Raw genomic sequence first — 19,482 nt, forward strand, 5'->3', positions numbered from 1 at the left:
CCTGAAAGCAATTTTCAGATGTTTGAAGGATTTTCTTCCTAAATTTCTAGCCTGAATTTGAAACCAAGTGCAACAATTCAAAACCCAAAAAGAGTTATATTGCCACACAAGGCTGCCTGCAAAACACAGTGAATGACTTTTGGCGGATGGTGTTCCAAGAAAACTCCCGAGTGATCGTCATGACAACAAAAGAAGTAGAGAGAGGAAAGGTATATTACGTCATCTTACTTTCTGATAAGCGATTTTTAACATATCAGACATGTCAGGTTGACCATGTTAGGAACTGAAGAAGTACATCGAGTTTACTCTTAATTGGCCCTCTGAAAAAAAGGGAGGAAGAGAAATTTGGTTCTGATGTGTCTTGGTGTAGTTTTCTTTGTTTCTTTTGCTTGGGATTTGTTGAGCTTCTTGGATATGTGGATTTGTAATTTTCTTCACATTTAGATAATGTTCAACTTTTTTCCTTCAAATATGAGGTCTGACAAATTCATGAACTCATCCTAGAAAAAGTGCTACATACTCATTGCTGAATAACACTACAGTCACCTTTGAAGTACTTCCTTTGGAAAACTATGCACTGATGCCAGTGCTTAGTCCCCCTGTCAAAGCAATTTTGGAACTCTTTTTCTGGAATGGCCATCAGAGCTGTCTTTGTATTACACTTGATGTCCTGAATGTTTTCAAATGTCTTCCTTTCAATATTTCCTTTACCTTTGGGTAAAGAAAAAAGTCATTGGGGGCCAGATCAGGTGAGTGGGAGGGGGTTCTGATACAGTTATTTGTACAGTGCTACCAATGTAAGCACACTGTGGCAAGTTCATGAACTTAATTGTCAGACCTCAATAAATAATGACAACAGCTCTGATGGCCATTCCAGAAAATGAGTTCCAAAATCGCTTTGACAGGTGGAATAGGTGCTGTACCAGTGCATAGCTTCCAAATGGGAGTACTTTGAAGGTGATTGTTGTGATATTCAGCAACGAGGTATATAGCACTTTTTCTAGGATAATTTGCAAACTTAGTTATTGGACCTCATATGTATTCCACCTGACTGTGCCCCAGGACACTGGCTACACATATATCAAACTGCTTGTGGTTGTCCTGTGGCCTACTGACTCTTTGTTCATTTGATTTGGTTCTTTCTTCCTCTCTGTGTTTTATCTTGGACAGCTCCTTTTGCTTTGTCTTTAAGTCAATCTTTTCTTCTGCTCTTAGTCCTAGCCAGTATATTTTTCAAAGCAGACATTGTATTATTTTACCTCTAGAAGTCTTATTTGGATCTTTTAATATTTCTGTATCTCTCCTTTTAACATGTATAGCATTTTTGATAACCTTTGAACATATGGAGTATATATATGTAATAACTTATTTTTGTCTCTTAATTCTGTTATATGTGTCATTTCACTTTTCCAGTTTTTGTTGTTGTTGTTGTTGAGTTGGAGTGTCACTTTGTTCCCTGGGCTGGAGTGCAGTGGCACATTCACAGCCACCACAGCCTCAACCTGCTGGACTTAGGTGATCCTTCTGTCTCAACCTTCCAAGTAGCTGGAACTACAGGCACGCGTCACCACGCCTGGCTAATTTTTTGACTTATTGTAGAGATGAGGTCTCGCCATGTTGCCCAGGCTGGTTTCGAACCTTGGGCTTAGGCAGTCCTCTCGCCCCTGCCTCCCAAAGTGCTGGGATTACAGGCATAAACCACCATGCCTGGCTCACTTTTTTAGTTTTCTTAGTTGTTTAAGGTGAGAAGGTAAATCTGGTCTCTTTGACTCCATTGTATTCAGAAGCAGAAGTCAAAAGGGAGTATAAGAAGAAGACCTATTTAGATGGGCCTGGCACCGTAATCCCAGCTGCAGGGGCTGGAGGATTGCCTGGGCCAGGATTTCAAATCCAGCCTGGGCAACACAGCAAGACCCTGTCTCTACAAAATGAAAAAGAAAAACTTATCCAGGCATGGTAGCACATGCCCGTAGTCCTAACTACTAGGGAGCCTGAGCTGGGAGGATCACTTGAACCCAGGAATTCAAGGCTGCAGTGAGCTATGATGGTGCTACTGCACTCCAGCCTGTGTGATGGGGTGGGACTCTGTCTACTAAAAAAAAAAAAAAAAAAAAAAAAAGGTCAGGCTCAGTGGCTTAACCTGTAATCCCAGCACTTTGGGGGCCGAGGCAAGTGGATTGCCCGAGCTCGCTGGTTTGAGACCAACTTGGGCAACTTGGTGAGACCTCATTTCTACAATAAATAAAAAATTAGCTGGGCATGGTAGCGCATGCCTGTAGTTCCGGCTACTTGGAAGGCTGAGGCAGAAGGATCGCCACAGCCCAAAAGGTAGATGCTGGGGGTGGCCGTGCATGTGCCACGGGTAACAGAGTAAGACTCCAACTCAAAAAAAAACAAAGCTTATCTAGTCCCATCAGGTGTTTAGAATACTAATTAATAAGTAGTGATTTTACTGGCCATATAAACTGTACTTATCATGTCTTTTAAGCATTTAAAAAGTAATTTAAATTATTCAAACAATATGTTCATGTAAATATTCAGACACATTAGCCTTAAGGTTAAAGCTGCCTTTGGGCCCATCCCGGTTACTCATTTTAATTCTCTAAACATAAAAACCCTCTTCTGAATTTGATGTATATTCCTCGACACTATTTTCTTGGCATTTAGATCCACATATGTACCTATAGAAGTATATAGTATGGTTTTCTAACTGTAAAAGTGCTTTCATACAGTAACTTATTCTGCATCTTGGTTATTGTTTTCCTCCCATTAAATATATGTGTTAGCTTCCTCTGTGAGTACATATTGGCCTATTTCATTCTTTTTAGCAATCGCATGATTTTCTGTGACATGGATGTACCATAGTTTATTTAACTATTATGCTGTAGTTGGTTTTAAGTGTCCCAGTTTTTGCTCTTGTAAAGAATGCTGAAGTGAACAATGTTGCTCTTGCCTTCCTTTTCATGTGGCAAGTATTTCTCTAGATTAGATATACAGAACTGCTAGGTCATAGGATGGGCATATTGTCCATTTTAATTAACTTTGCCTAACTGCCCTGTAGAATGGTTGTCCCAAGGTTTCCCACCACCAGCAACATCTGCCTTGGTACCTATGTATCCACACTCTTGAAGGCACTTTAGTTTAAAAAAATTAAAAAAATTTTTTTTATTTTAAAGATATGGGGTACAATTCAGGATTAGGTTATACAGACACTTCAGGTTTTTTTAAAAATTGTAACATCCCACCCCAACAGAAAATCAGACAGATCTTATTGAGTGACAGCCCTCTGTGCTATCTTAAAGTGAGACCACGCTGATGACTTTTTTAATATTGAAAAGTTCTGTGTTTTTGTTTGTGTTCTAGGCAAAGTTCTTTTTTTAGATGGTCTTTAATTGGCTTATAAAGAATTGCATGGAATGTAGTAGTCATACCTATAAATTAAACCTAAGACAGATGGGGAATTTTGGATTTTAGTCTTCCTAATGTAATTTTCATATCAGTTGTGAAGGACAGTGTTGTTGTTTTTTTTGAGATTTTCATTGTTGTACTCCTAATTGGTACTTCTGAATACCTTTGGGGCCATATCTGGTCATCGTGAAACAGGTTTCCTTCAGCAACTGCCTGCAGTAATGTTAGGTATTCTTGGATTAATGGACCAATTAAAATGTCTGTCCAGGACCCATCACCGTCTAGATACAAACCCATGTCTTATGGAACAAATGTTTTCTTTTTGGCAGCAGAAATGATTTTCTTGGTGCCATGTTTTTCAGTCTGCTTGCTCTTAAAGGCAGCAGCTATTGCAGACTTGGTGTTCCCAGAACCCAGTTAAGGGAAAGTGACGTGTAGACATGCTTTTGTCATAGCTTCTGCTTCAGGCGAGTGTTCCTTGCCCTACATGTGGACAGGAAGATCGAGGCCCCTCATCCTGCTTATTTTCTGGTTGTGCTATAAGAGACTACTCGTCCTTCTGCTGGGGGTTGTGAAGAGAGGGGACTTATGTTGCTTCAGTGGACTCAGCATTAGTCCCTTTCAGAAGAGCTGCTGGAAGCTGCTAGGATCGGCTCACCCCTCATCACCTTGTCCCAGTCTCTGCCTGCTTTCCCATTCTTCTTTACTTAGGGGACGCAGAGAGGATGCCATGGTGGGCTTTTATTTTGGCCTTTCTGACAACCTACTCTTGGTATTCCCAAGAGGAAAAACCAGACTGTGAACTCTGTTTGATTCCTGGGCTTTATTTATTTATATTTATTTATTTTTGAGAGAGGGCATCACTCTGTTGCCCAGGCTGGAGTGCAGTGGCATGATCACAGCTCATCACAGCCTCAAACTCCTGGGTTCAAGCCATCCCTCTATCTCAGCCTCCTGAGTAGCTGGGGCTACAGCCATGTGCCACCACACTTGATTAATTTTTAAATTTTTTTGTAGAGATGAAGTCTCATATGTTTCCCAGACTAGTCTTGAACTCCTGGGCTCAAGCAATCCTCCAACCTTGGCCTCCCAAAGTGCTGAGATTACAGGTGTGAGCTACTGTGCCTGGCTTTGGACCTTATTTTTAAAGATGATAAATGAACTCTCACATTTTAGAATTTGTTTGCCAAGGTTTACATGAGAGTTTGGAAAACTGGGGGGGGAGGTCTGCAACCGTTTGCAGAGTTTAAAGTCAGCTAAGATGTTCTCTGCAGAGTCATAACTTAATTTCGTGATCTCCAGTGAGTTCTTAGTAGTGACTGGGAGTATTGACGATAGCATCAGAACAGTTAATATTAGATGTGGTTTTGGAGGGAACCAAAATTTGTATTAAATTTTTCACAGAGATGTTTATCTCTGCAAACTACTGGAGGGGGAGCTAAACTCAGAATAGTAATAGTAAATAAAAGACCGCACCCTTCTTGTTTTTTTTGTTTTTTTTTTTTTTGAGTTGGAGTCTCACTCTGTCGCCCAGACTGGAGTGCAGACCATTCCCGGCCACCGCAGCCTCAACCTGCTGGGCTCCGGCGATCCTTCCACCTCAGCCTTCCAAGTAGCTGGAACTACAGGTGCGCGCTACCACACCCGGCTGATTTTTTTGATTTATTGTAGAGATGAGGTCTCGCTGCCCAGGCAGGTCTCGAACACACGGGTTCAGGCAATCCACTGACCTCAGCCTCCTAAAGTCGCAAGATTACAGGCTGAGCCACCGAGCCCGGCTAGACCACACCCTTCTATTGAATTTTCCTCTTTCCATGTTTTTTTTCTTGCAATTATTCATTGACTGTTGTGATGTCTTTATCTGCTCTCTTATTTTCAGTTTTACAACTGTACATTTCTCTGTCTTCCTAAGATACAAGGTAAAATTCTCTCGCTGATCTTTGTGTCTTGGCAGTTTTAGAAGGTGAGTGGTATAGGTGACTGCTCCCAGAAAACAAGAAAACACAGGACCCATCACCAAGTACATACAAGCTCATCTCTTACAGAGCAAAATTGCTTCCCTTTTGGCAGCAGGAATGATTTTCTTGGTGCCATATTTTTTAGTCCTGCCTGCTCTTAAAGGCGGCAGCTATTGCAGACTTGGCGTTCCCCGGACTCAATTAAGGGAAAGTGACGTGTAGAGTAGGAATCAGATGGATCTGGATATAAAAGAAGCAGCTGGTTCAAAACCCCCTGAGCTTCCTTTCTGTAATGGAGTCATTCGCACTTTTGTTAGATAAGGCATAGAGTCCTCCCACACTGGTGCAGAATCGAAACAGACAGTCTGGCTGTTTGAGCAGCCTGTCCTCCTCCAGAGTAGAATCCATGCTTGCCTTCTCTATGCAGTGACTGGCAGAGTTCTAAAATCCAAACTTTGGTGGTTGCCAACCAGCATTCTCAAATTGGTAGGTTCCTTTCACTTTGTGTCTTGGTTTTTTAGAGAAAAGTAAGCAAACTGACTCCCCTTTGACAATGCTTGGATCAGATGGTGCTGGGTGCCTGCCTTTCTTTTTCCACTTCTGCCTGGTTCTCTGGTCCCCTGGTTTTCCCATTTGAAGTCTTTCTTTTTCTTTGAAAACCTAACAGATGCGAGGCAGGCCGTTTTCCATGTTAGTGGTCATTAAGCAAGACTTAAACATTTATTTGCTGCTGATTTAGGCTTTTATTTCAGAGTTCACAGAATTGACTGTCTTTTCTCTGATCCCTTCCAGAGCAAATGTGTCAAATACTGGCCCGATGAGTGCGCTCTAAAAGAATACGGAGTCATGCGCGTGCGGAATGTCAAGGAGAGCGCCGCCCATGACTATACGTTAAGAGAGCTTAAACTTTCCAAGGTTGGACAAGTAAGTATATTGTCGTATTTTAGAGGCTTTGGTAACTGTTTAGGGTATGCTGTAACTCAGGGTCTTGCAGTTACTCATGTTGGCGTGCATTCATTGATTCATTGATTCAATAGCCATATTGGGTGCCTTCTATGTGTCAGGCACAGTTCAGGCACTACTGGTACATTGTGAGCAAGGCAGGCACAATCCCTGTCCTCACTGAGCCTAGGGAGATAGAAGATTCTAAAGTAAATCGCCAACAAAGTTTGTTGTACTTAGAGTATATAGTTGTAAAAACTTGGTCTGTTAAGGCTGCATGGTGTCATGTTCCAGAGTGACTGAGTACTTGAGATGGAGTAAATAGGGAAGGCGACCCTAGAGGGTGACACTTGAGCTGAGACCTGCAGGTGGGGGAGCCAGACATCCAGAGTGTCGGGAGACGAGTGTTCCAAGCAGAGCAGCAAATGCAAAGATCCTGAGGCCTGTTTGTAATCAAATTCCATACATCAGATCTTTTTTTTTTTTGAGTTGGAGTCTCACTCTGTGGCTCAGGCTGGAGTGCAGTGGCACACTCACGGCCACCCCAGCGTTGACCCAGTTGACTGCCGATCCTTCTGCCTCAGCCTTCCAAGTAGCTGGAACTACAGGCGCGTGCTACCACGCCCGGCTAATTTTTAATTTTATTGTAGAGATGCAGTCTTGCCAAGTTGCCTGGGCTGGTCTTGAACCCACGGGCTCAGGCAGTCCACTTGCCTCAGCCTCCCAAAGTGCTGGGATTACAGGTTGAGTCACTGAGCCTGGCCCATCAGATCTTCTTAATTGCATATAATTCAAGATTGGTTCACCTGCACATAGACCATTTATGTACTTAATCCTGACATATGCCCCACATCTTGGAAAAAAAGTCAGGCGTGATGGCTCAAACCTGTAATCCCAGCACTTTGGGAGGCCAAGGTTAGGGAATTGCCTGAGCCCATGGGTTTGAGAACAGCCTGGGCAACTTGGCGGGACCTCATCTTTACAATAAATCAAAAAATTAGCCATGCGTGGTAGTGCACGCCTGTAGTTCTGGCTACTTAGTAGACTGAGGTGGAAGGATCGCTGGAGCCCAGCAGTTTGACGCTGGGATGGCTGTGAGTGTGCCACTGCACTTCAGCCTGGGCCACAGAGTGGGACTCCAACTAAAAAAAAAAAAAAAAAAAAAATTGGTTCTGGAGTGACTATTTTTACGAGACAAAAAGGAATTAAATTTGGATTCATTTTAATTTCATGTTTATAGGGGCTTGCTTATTCAATTCTTTTGGGGACACAAAGATGAAGGAAACTACCTTTGTTCCCGTGGTTTATAGTCACATAGCAGCAAGAAACCATTTGTACAAATGGTTGCGCTCCACACAGGTGAGGGCTGTAGTGCACATTTCATATGCTGTGGTGCTGCAAGGACTGGGGCTGCCTTCTAGGTGAGGCATCCAGGAAGCCATCTTAGAAGAGGCTGGGTCTTCGAGAGTTGCATATCTATGGGAGAAGATGTGAGGAGAGGGCCTCCCGGGTGAGATGTTGTTTGGGTCATGATACTGAAATTCAAAGGGAATTGAGGGACTAAACTTGCATAGAGAGGGATTACGGCCAAGTCAGGAAGACTCTTTTTCTTTTCTCTGAGACCCCCTTTCAAGGAATGACTGGAAGAGTCTAACTGTCATCTTAAGGAATGTGAACTTTGTCAGTCTGCATGTAACCTGTGGCTGTTCTTGTGCCATGTGAGCACATCAGGGCCATGTGACAGGAAAGTCTCTGAGAGTGCTGGGCTGGGAGCATGGGATGGGGTAACCTGAGTGGACTTGAGGCCTGTCAGGAGGCCTCTGCAGGAGTCGAGGCCATTAACCTCATCTCCCCATAGTCAGAGACTTCAACAGTTGTTCTTTTTTGTTGTACTCCTTATTCCTTCCTTGGTCGAGTATTATGTAGAACACACAGCAGGGAGGGCTAGATATAAAAAGACAAAGAAGACCGTATGTCTTGAGGGAATTCCTGTTTCCTCATCTGCTGGGAGGAGAGATCCAAATTCCTGGTGGCAATGAAGCTGAGCCCCACATGGATGGGGAGGCATGTTACCTGCTGCTGGTGATTCAGAGAGATTACTCAGTGTGTAGTCATCTGAAGGAACAAACTACCGTTCTAGACATCCCAGTGCTCATGGCTGAGGCAAAAAGAGCTGCCTCTGGGATGGCCTAGCCGATCTGAAAGGGGAGCTCTGGAGACCCGCAAAGGACTTTGGATGGAATGTGAGAACAACCTCGAACCGCCAGCTCCACTGGCTCACACAGGATTTAGGGAAGCTCAGAACCAGGTGATTCCTCCACCCCTTGATTTATTTAATTCTTTTCTGGTTTTTCTTGGCTCTACTCCAGGGGAATACGGAGAGAACGGTCTGGCAATACCACTTTCGGACCTGGCCGGACCATGGCGTGCCCAGTGACCCTGGGGGTGTGCTGGACTTCCTGGAGGAGGTGCACCATAAGCAGGAGAGCATCATGGATGCAGGGCCAGTCGTGGTGCACTGCAGGTGACAGCCCCTGTGCCCCTCTAGGCCACAGCCTGTATCTGTCTCCTAGTGCCCAGGACTTTTTAAAATCTGCCCAGCTTCTTAACTGTAGGAAAAATGCAATATCTATTTGAGGCATGGAGAAACTGCAATAAGGAACATTTTGATCCTACAGTATATTTCTCATAGACCCTATAGAACTGCCAGGTGTTGGGATGATGGGGTGGGCATGAACCTGATTTCTTGAAGAGCTATCTAGTTATTTTTGTGTGGTTTTCTTTTTTCATAAGAGTCTGGTAAATAAAACATATTACCCCTTAGCTATTTCTTATGGAACATTCCATACATTACATTACATTGTCCAGGAAAGGTGAAGCTATTAAAGGATCAAAATACATTTTACTCCTTTGTTCAATTTACAAAAACACTAAACTTGAACTTGCTATCTTTAACAGAACATCAATATGGGCCCAAAAGATATTTTTCCATCAAAATTCTAATTTGTTTCTAGATTTTTTGGACTGATTTCCCAATACATTTAAGTATTAGATTACATCCCAAATCTATTTGATTACTGTAGGGCATGCAAGAAAACAGCTCTAAACTGTACTATAGGTTATTAAGAAGTTTAACTTCATTCACATCAAGTGTCACACGAACACTACCTAACTAATTAGTCAAGACCCAAAATTAAGCAATGATTATCTTACCGATTCTATAGGCTTGTCAAGAGATGCTTGTTCAATTTCCAGGTGTCCTTCTTCATACTGATCAAAGTGATTACCCCTGAAGAGATTTTCCCAATCCCTGGGGTTTTCTTTTTTAATATAGTAATTTATGCTGGACATGGTGGCTCACACCTGTAATTTCAACATTTTGGGAGGCTGAGGCAGGAGGATCACTTAAGGCCAGAAGTTTGAGACCAGCCTGGGCAACATAGTGAGACCCTCATCTCTATTTAAAAAAAAACAAAATAATAATTTAGGATTCATCTCTTTGATTGTGAGTCTGTTCTCTTCTACCATAAAAATAAAGTATATTTTTCTCCTGAACAATACGTATGTGCTTCACAAGATTCCAGCTGCTTTCTGCCAAGGCCTTAATGGAAGCTGTGGTGTGGCCTCTGTACCAGAGGCTGTGGGCTGCTTATGCTCAAGCCTGGGCTTCATGATTATACTGGTGAAAGTTTGGTTTCCTAGATCTCATTAGGAAGTAGATATATGCGAAACTTCTTATGTGTCCAATTTTTTTTTTAAACTACCATTTATTGAGCACTTGCTCTGTCCCAGACTCTGAGCACAGTGTTTTGTGGTACATTTATTTACATTTAAACATTTAATCCTCACAACAACTAAACCCTGTAAGGTATAAGCTGTTGTTCCCATTTCGCAGATGAGTAAACTGAGGGTCAGAGAGGTTAAGGGACTTGCCTCAGGCACATTGTATTGGAGAAGCTGGACTCCAAGAGTGGGGTCAGGCCTGACTCTAAAGCCCTATGATTTTGTCAGCACATTTTCAGACATAAATAGACAATCTTATAAATAACTCTCAAGAGCAGGCATTGCTTCTGTTAATATTAATAGATTTTGAGTAGAATGTCCTCATGAATGACTGTGCTGTCCCTGCTTTTCGTCCTTCTGCCCACAGTGCTGGAATTGGCCGGACAGGGACGTTCATTGTGATTGATATCCTTATTGACATCATCAGAGAGAAAGGTAGGTCATCTGGAGGGCAAGGAGTGACAGTTCCTCTTGTTAGTTTGTGGAAGGAAAGTGCTCATGAAAATAGCCCAGGAAGGAGAAGTTGGATGTGAAACATTTTTCACAAAAACCTGGACGGAAAATCTTCAATTTGTCTGCCTAGAACAGAAGTGATGCAGTTTGAGTTTTTGGCATAAAATGAAGTCCAGGAACTGTGAATCCCAAGTCCATGGCCTTCTGTCCATGCAGTGGTGGTGTCTACCAGCCCCCTAACCTTGCTTGTAGTAAGAGGGGTGCTGTTGGAAAGTGAGGGGCTCCTGCCTTCCCTCCCTTCATCATGTACCATCATGGAACCTTCTGGGCCAGAAGCTCAGTGCTGTAGCCTTCGGAACATGTTCAGTGAAAACATAAAGATGAAATCAACTTTTTCTCTGAGATCCTAGAAGTTGTGTGTGAAACTATTTCATCCTGGCTCTGCAGTCTCTCCTGATTCTTCATGGTGTTTACTTTGTAGGTGTTGACTGCGACATTGACGTTCCCAAAACCATCCAGATGGTGCGATCTCAGAGGTCAGGAATGGTCCAGACAGAAGCACAGTACCGATTTATCTATATGGCCGTCCAGCATTATATTGAAACACTACAGCGCAGGATTGAAGAAGAGCAGGTACCAGCCTGGAGGGGCTGGTGTGCGGATTTTCATTCCTTTCTAGGTTTCTTGGATATGCTGTCCTTTCAAGCAGGAGGACAGGCTCTGATAGACACATGCTTTTATTTGGGAATGGGAAACAAGTTCCCAATGAAAAGGGCCTCTCTGGAAACTGTTCTTCTCAGCTCTGACTTTTCAGTCCAGAGAAGCTGAGGGAGGGGCACCATCCCATCGTCCTGGCCTGCCAGATTGAGGAACTGCCATGCAGGAAGAGTGTGATGTTCCTAGGCTCACGTGGCAGCTTAGAACTCAAAGTCTTGAAGTTTCTGATTGGTTCCAGCTTTGATTCAGGCCATGTTTGTCCCGATCCAACTCATAAGATGAATGCCTCACTCTTAATAGCGCATGGCAGTGTGCACCACTAATTTGGTCGAGTTGAAAACAGTGAAATTTCAATTTTAATAAGCTGTGCATAATGAAGAGGAATGTGGAATTGGAGCCTTTCCATTTGATGCTATTCATAATAGACACAAAGCTGAGTTAATTAGGAAGATGCGAGCTGGGCTCGGTGACTCAGCCTGTAATCCTGCGCTTTGGGAGGCTGAGGTGAGTGGATTGCCTGAGCCTGCGGGTTCGAGACCCGTCTGGGCAACTTGACAAGACCTCATCTCTACAATTAAAAAAAAAAATTTACCGAGTGTGGTAGCGCACACCTGTATTTCCAGCTACTTGGAAGACTGAGGCGGAAGGATCGCCGAAGCCCAGCAGGTTGAGGCTGTGGTGGCCGGGAGCGGCCACTGCCTTCCAGTCTGGGTGACAGAGTGAGACTCCAACTCAAAAAAAAAAAAAAATTTAGGAAGATACGGAGATGAGGGAAATGAGAACTGCTCTTTTGGGGGCTGTGCTTATCCCCCCTACCCACCACCCCCCTTGCAACGATGCAGCTGGGGCAGTGTCTAACATCCGTGATGCCTGTTTCACCCTGTATGTCGCCTTCTGGAGAACTCAGCTTCTCACAGCAGCTTTTCAAAATGGAACCTGCCACCTATTTGAAAGGTTTCTAGTCTCACAGAATAGCAGCCACCTTATCAAAGTCTGGTTAGTCAAAGTAAAGTACCAGCTAATGAGTTTAGTAGGTTTTCAGTCCACACAAAAAATGCTACATTGTTTCATTGTATGTATAGAAATGTAAGATCAAGTAATTAGCAAGCTACCAGTTTTGAATTTTAGTGCATTAAATCTGAATTTATGTTATTTTAAGTGCTGTGTAACACTTAGATGATTACCATAAATTATTTGATATTTGTCTTCCAGTGTACTTAATCTGGCCCAGGAATAGTTTACGTAAGAAGTTGCCCAAAGAGAAAGATTCCCAGTAAATAGAAAGAAGATGATCACAGTTGCTACAAAGTTGGAAAATGTTCAGGAGTATCTTGAAGCACGTAGTATAGTCTTGCTTGGAAAAATGGGGGGAAGCTCTATGTCATTTAGACACTTTCCAATAGGACTATAACACGGCGTTGGCCCCACCCTGCTCCCATGCAGCTCCTCCAATAGGAGCATAGCACAGCCCCTTCCGGCCCCTGTCAGGCTGATAAATACAGCCCTCTCCCCGCAACTCTCTCTAGGTCTCTGTTTCTCTCTCTCTCTCTGTCGCTCTCTCCCTCTCTGCAGCTCTCTCCCCCTCTGCAGCTCTCTTTGGTACTTTGGTTTTTATCTCTGTTTTGGAGAATTTAGTCTCGGCCCCCTCCTTCCCAGCCCCGCCAAGTTTTGGTAGTGTTCGCATCTTCTCATGCCATAGGGTCTCTCTGAACCTAATTCTCAGGTTGTAAATTGGATTTAGGAACTATATGAAGCAAAATCTTTACTGCTGCCCTTTTTTTGGAGTGGGAGCAAGGTACAAAAGCAAATCATGCTCCTTACTAATTGAAGTGTCACAGAATGTAGAATATTAGTAATCACACCTGAGAATGCTTTCACTCAGTCAGTCAGTACTTCTCCGGTGTTGGCATGGTGCTAATAAGCCTAACTATTATTTGGTACATGAGCTTTGGATTTTTAAAAAATATATAGGCTTAGATCATTTATTTTTAAAATTAAATTCCACCCTGGGCATGGTGAAGGGTGCAGGAAGCGACCAGAGGGGTGGCTCCCGAAATGGCGCCGACACACCAGACAACAGAGGCTCTAGGTCCCGGCTTCTGTGAGCACAATTCTGCGTGCGCACGAATTTCAAACCTTCCTGCGTGCCAATTTCAAACCTGCAAGCCTCCAATCCGTAGCCAACTTTGTTATGCGTCCAATAGGAGTATAACACGGCGTTGGCCCCACCCTGCTCCCATGCAGCTCCTCCAATAGGAGCATGGCACAGCCCCTTCCGGCCCCTGTCAGGCTGATAAGTGCAGCCTTCTCCCAGCAACTCTCTTTAGGTCTCTGTTTCTTTCTCTCTCTGTCGCTCTCTCCTTCTCTGCATCTCTCTCCCCCTCTGCAGCTCTCTCCCCGCCTCTCTCCCACTTCCTCTCTCTCTGTTACTCTCTCTTTCTCTCTTTCTTTTCCTTTTTTCCCGTTACAGATCCCCTCTGTAACAACCCCTTTTAATAAATCTCTTGGTCCTGGCCGGGTGTGGAGTCATTACTGGTGCCGAACTTCTTTCACATGGTGGCTCACATTTGTAATTCTAGCACTTTGAGAGGCTGTGGCAGGAAGATTGCTTGAGGTCAGGAGTTCGAAGCTGCAGTGAGCTATGGTCATGCCACTGCCCTCCAGCCTGGGCAACAGAGTGAGACCCTGTCTCTTAAAAAAAAAAAAGGAACCGGGCTCGGTGGCTGAGCCTATAATCACGCGCCTTTGGGAGGCTGAGGTGAGTGGATTGCCTGAGCCCGCGGGTTTGAGACCCGCCTGGGCAGGTGAGACCTCATCTCTACAATAAATAAAAAAATTAGCCGGGCGTGGTAGCGTAGTTCCGGCTACTTGGAAGGCTGAGGCGAAAGGATCGCTGGAGCGGCCACTGAACTCCAGTCTGGGTGACAGTAAGACTCCAACTCAAAAAAAAAAAAAAAAGGAAATTCTGTAATGTGTGGTTTTCATCATTCTAGAAACAGGCTACTTGATTGATCATGGTAAAGTAAGAAGTACTTTCATTTTGTAGAAGGTTTAAGTGCCAGACTTAAAAACATTAAACCCCCTTGATTTTTAAGTTAGCAAAATAACAGAACCCTCCAGGATAATTGATTATTTTGAAATATAGTCATTTCCAAAATTATGAAATATTAAGGACCTTTGGGAGTGAAATAATTTGCTAAAGACAGATAATGAAAAAAAAAATGACAAGGGTGGAGATGGGGAAGTGAGGGTTGAGATGGCACAAGAAAGGAAGAAAAGCAAAATCAGACCTGGGACTCCAGAGGAAAGTGCAAACGAGACAAGATTGAGAACATTCTCATTTTTATAAGCAGCTCTCACATTCTGCTAGTTACTTGGAGTTTCCCTTTTTTTTGGTTTCCATTTATAGGAGTAAAAATCTTTTTTTATTTGCAAAAACAGTATATGGAATTCACTTTACCCAGCTTTCCTGACTGTTACGTAGACACAATTAACTTTATTATTCTTTCATTCTCTCCATTAAAAAATTTTTTCTTTTTTTTTTTTTTTTTTTTGAGTTGGAGTCTCTGTCACCCAGACTGGAGTGCAGTGGTATGCTCCCGGCCACCGCAGCCTCAATATGCTGGGCTCTGGAGATCCTTCCGCTTCAGCCTTCCAAGTAGCTGGAACTACAGGCATGCGCTATTATGCCTGGCTAATTTTTTGATTTATTGTAGAGCTGAGGTCTTGCCAAGTTGCCCAGGCGGGTCTTGAACCTGCGGGCTCAGGCAATCCACTCATAAAAAAATTTTTAGATAGATACCAGGAATGCCATAAACTGTATACACATTTTAAGAGACATTATCTATGTATTACTTTTTGAAGTTGAATTGAACTGAGGTAGCAATGTGTAGGGTGACGTTGCTCAAAAGATGGCATTAATCAAATGAATGCTAGTGTCCCATGTGACAGGCAGGACAGCCAGAGAAAATGGTGGAAACATGGTTGTCACTTGGGGAGCACAAGTCCATCTTAAAGTGGTATTTGACTTCATACTCTTTGACTTCTACCTATGGGGGACCTTAAAAGATGTGGTGTACCATAGAAAACTGGCTACACTGGAGGTACTTTGGAAAGAAATTGACACATATGCGCAGCGACACAGATGGGCACAAGCAGTAGCTCACCATTATCAGAAGTGTCTGGACTCCAAGTGCTTCTTGAAATTGCAGAAGTCAAACGTGACTTGTATTCATCTTTTGTTATTGGTATATATTGAGTATTACGACTTTAATACAGTTTTTTTCCTTTTTTTTTGATTCGAAGTCTCACTCTGTCACCCAGGCTGGAGTACAGTGCCATGCTTAACAGCCACCGCAACCTCAACCTGCTGGGCTCAGGTGATTCTTCTGCCTCAGCCTTCCAAGTAGCTAGAACTACAGGTGTGTGCTACCACACCTGGCTATTTTTGTTTTATTGTAGAGGTGAGGTCTTGCCAAGCTGCCCAGGCTGGTCTTGAACCCCTGGGCTCAGGCAATCCTCTCACCTCAGTCTCCCAAAGTGCTGAGATTACAGGCTTGAGCCACCATGCCCGGCCAATTTTTTCCTTTCTTAAACTGTATATGCTTTTTTTTGGCACTCTCTATCTAAAAAATTTTGAAGTAAAAAGTTTGTTAGTTGCAAACATTTATGCCCCTTTGCCTCTAAATGCTCTGATGTGTATTCCTAAAAATACAGACGTTCTCTTACATAACCAGTAATACAATTACTCAAATCCAGAAGTTAACATTGATATACCACTATCATCTAACCTACAGACCGTATTCACATTTTGCCAGTTTGTCCTACTCAGATCTTTTATGTGGTCAAATATCACACTGTGCATTTAGTTATCATGTAACTTTAGTCTCCTTTAATCTGGAACAGTTTCTCAGTTTTTCTTTATCTTTTTCATGACCTGGACTTATTTTTTTTAGAGGCAGAGTTTTGCTCTGTTGCCCAGGCTGGAGTTCAGTGGCATGATCATAGCTTACTGCAGCCTCAAACTCCTGGGCCCAGTTAATCCTCCCACCTCAGCCTCCCAAGTAGTTGGGACTACAGGTGTGCACCACCATGCCTAGCTAATTTTTTATTTTTATTTTTTGCAGAGACAGGTCTTGCTATGTTACCCAGGCTGGTTTCGAGCTCCTGGCCTCAACTGATTCTCCTGTCTCAGCCTCCCAAAGTGCTGAGATCACAGGCATGAGCTACCATATCTGGCCATGATCTGGACTTTTCTTTGAAGAGTTTAGGCTAGTTATTTGGTAGAATGCCTCTCAATTTGGATTTGTCTGACATTTTTCTTGATTAGATTCAGGTCATTCCTTAATCGGAATATTAAGGAAGTAATGTGTTCATTTTAGTGCATCACATCAGGAGCACACTGTTCATTTTGTTCATTACTAGTGGTGTTAACTTTGGCCCCTTGAATAACGTGATGTCTGTTAGGTTTTTCCACCTTAAAGTTACTATCTTTCCCTTTTCAGTTAATATCTTACAGGTAGATACTGGAGACTGTGTAAATAGCCTATTTCTCATTAATACTTTTTGGCTCTAAATTTTATAGTCATTGGTAATTCTTGCCTGAAAAAATTATTACTGTGATATTTGCCAAATGGCAATTTTGTGTTTTCATTGCTGCTTCCCCTGCAAGCTTTAGGTATAGTTCATAAAAATTATATATATAGTAAATAAAAATTGTACATATCCAAAGTGTACATGTTTTGATAAATGTATACACTGTAAAATGATCACTACAATCAAGTTAATTATCCCATTCATCATCTCAAATGACTACTTTTTCTTTTTCTGTATGGTAAGAATACTTAAGATCTACTCTGTTAGCAAATTTTAAGTTTACAAATGCATGATTATTAACTATAATAACAATTAGACACCAAGCTGTACATTGGGTCTCCAGAACGTGCCCATCCTTTTTTTTTTTTTTTTTTTGGAGTAGGAGTCTTACTCTGTCACGCAGGCTGGAGTGCAGTGGCACGCTCACGGCCACTACAGCCTCAACCTTCTGGGCTCAGGCGATTCTTCTGCCTCAGCCTTCCAAGTAACTGGAACCACAGGTGTGTGCCACCCCTTTTTTGATTTATTATAGAGATGCCAAGTTGTCCAGCCTGTTCTCGCACCTCTGGACTCAGGCAATCCTCTTGCTTCAGTCTCCCAAAGTGCTGGGATTACAGACTTGAACCACCACCGTGCCTGGCTAGAATGTACTCATCTTATCCTTTGACCAACATCTCCCTAGTTCCCCATTCCCTAATCTCGGGTAACCACTGCTCTAATCTGTTTTTATGAATTTGACTTTTTAAACAATTAAATTAATTAATTAATTAGCATTTGAGTTGATTTGAGATAGGGTCTTGCTCTCTCTCCCAGGCTGGAGTGCAGTGATGCGACCATAGCTCACTGTAGCCTTGAACTCCTGGGTTCCAGTGATTCTCCTGTCTCAGCCTCCTGAGTAGCTTACCACTCTCGGCTAAGTTTTAAGTGTTTTTTTTTTTTTAATAAACAGGTCTTTCTGTGTTGTCCAAGTTAGTCTCAAACTGCTGTCCTCAAGTGATCTTCTCACCTCAGCCTCCCAAAGCCTTGGGATTATAGGCATAAACCAATGTACCCGGCCAAGTTTGACCTTTTTAGAGTCTACATATAAGTGAGATCAGGCAGTATTTATCTTTCTCTGTCTGGCTTATCTCACTTAACATAATGTCTTCCAGGTACATCCATGTTGATGCAAATAACAGAATTTCCTTCTTTTTTTTTTTTAAAGGCTGTATTGTATTTATACACCACATTTTCTTTATTCATTCATCCATTGATGGGCACTTAGGTGATTCCATATTTTGTCTGTTGTGAATAATGCTACAACGAATATGCCTCTTTGAGGCACTGATTTCATTTCTTTTTTTTTTTTTTTTTTGAGTTGGAGTCTCACTCCGTTGCCCAGACTGGAGTGCAGTGGCCGCTCCAGCCTCGACCTGTTGAGCTCTGGCAATCCTTCTGCCTCAGCCTTCCAAGTAGCTGGAACTATAGGCGCGCACTACAACTCCTGGCTGATTTTTGTTTTATTGTAGAGATGAGGGCTCGTCAAGTTGCCCAGGCGGGTCTCGAACTCACGGGCTCAGGCAGTCCACTCACCTCAGCCTCCCAAGGCACGGGATTACAGGCTGAGCCATCGAACTCAGCTGATTTCATTTCTTTTGGCTATGTTACATACCTAGTAGTGGGATTGCAGGATTATATTGTAGATCTATTTTTAGTTTTTTGAGGAACTTACATATCTTTTTGTGTGAGTCCAGCTCCTGCCGGGTCTAGGGTACCCCGAAGGTGGAAATGGCGTAGGCGTTGTGAGAAAACACTTTTGGACAACTGTTCTGTGAGCAGATGCCATTTATTGTGAGTTAGCAGTGAACTTATATTCCTCTCTACAAGGCAATAATTTCTGCAAGTTATTGTTACAAAGCAAGTTAAAATCATCATTACAAAACAAATCACTTACAACAAATTACATGAATTTTTGTGGTGTTAAAACAGTGCTTAAAGGAAAGTTTAAGTATTCTTCTCCGTGCTTGGCTAATGTTCTCTCTAAGGGCAGAGACTATCTCCACCCTAAAACAACACCATTCCAACACAATGATGTTGAAAGACGGTGGCGCCAGTGAGACTCAACACACTTTGAGGCCAAGAGATTTATTAGAGCAGTGGCTACAGAGAGAGGGTCTGTAACCGCCTGGTAGGGAAGGGGGAGTGAGAGGGCGATGGCGAGAGAGGTCTGTATTTATCCGTTTGGGAGGGGGCGGCCAGTGCCGTACTAGGGTCTTTATTGGAGGGGGCTATGAGGTAGTATTCCTATAGGGAGATAATATTTGTGTATAGGTTAAAGTTTTGCGCGTGAGGGAAAAGCAGGAGCTTAGGGTCCTTGTTGTCTTTGTTTGTTTCCCTATAGTGTTTAGCGCCATCTCAGGAGACGCCCTTCTGACTGTTCCCTGTGCCTTTCACCCTGCCATACGCTTGCAGTCCCACAGGGGTCCTCAGGCCCAGGGAGCAGGAGTGTGTTCAACTTGGCGCTTTATTCATTTATATTCATCCTGTTTTTAGATCATAGAAGCGACAGAGGAAAAAGCTGCAGATTGCCTTCTGTTTAGTTTTCTTACGCTGATAACTAAACTCATCAAGGAATGTGATATCATTC

At 43.0% G+C, this 19,482-nt stretch overlaps 1 protein-coding gene and 1 pseudogene across 1 annotated transcript in view; both read left to right on the forward strand.

Moving 5' to 3' along the window:
• Positions 1 to 11,621, forward strand: part of PTPN11 (protein tyrosine phosphatase, non-receptor type 11) — a 47,640-nt gene extending 36,019 nt beyond the window's left edge. Inside the window, exons 8-13 of the mRNA XM_021706720.1 lie at positions 51 to 209; positions 6,159 to 6,290; positions 8,678 to 8,832; positions 10,459 to 10,526; positions 11,026 to 11,177; positions 11,562 to 11,621. Of these exons, the coding sequence (XP_021562395.1) occupies positions 51 to 209; positions 6,159 to 6,290; positions 8,678 to 8,832; positions 10,459 to 10,526; positions 11,026 to 11,177; positions 11,562 to 11,621 (726 nt within the window). The remainder of the gene's footprint in view (positions 1 to 50; positions 210 to 6,158; positions 6,291 to 8,677; positions 8,833 to 10,458; positions 10,527 to 11,025; positions 11,178 to 11,561) is intronic.
• A 1,695-nt stretch (positions 11,622 to 13,316) lies between these two features.
• Positions 13,317 to 19,482, forward strand: part of LOC103276182 — an 18,266-nt pseudogene continuing 12,100 nt past the window's right edge.

This window comes from Carlito syrichta, unplaced genomic scaffold (genome assembly GCF_000164805.1).
Source record: "Carlito syrichta isolate Samal-C Ts95f unplaced genomic scaffold, Tarsius_syrichta-2.0.1 Scaffold315954, whole genome shotgun sequence".
Taxonomy (NCBI): Eukaryota; Metazoa; Chordata; class Mammalia; order Primates; family Tarsiidae; genus Carlito; species Carlito syrichta.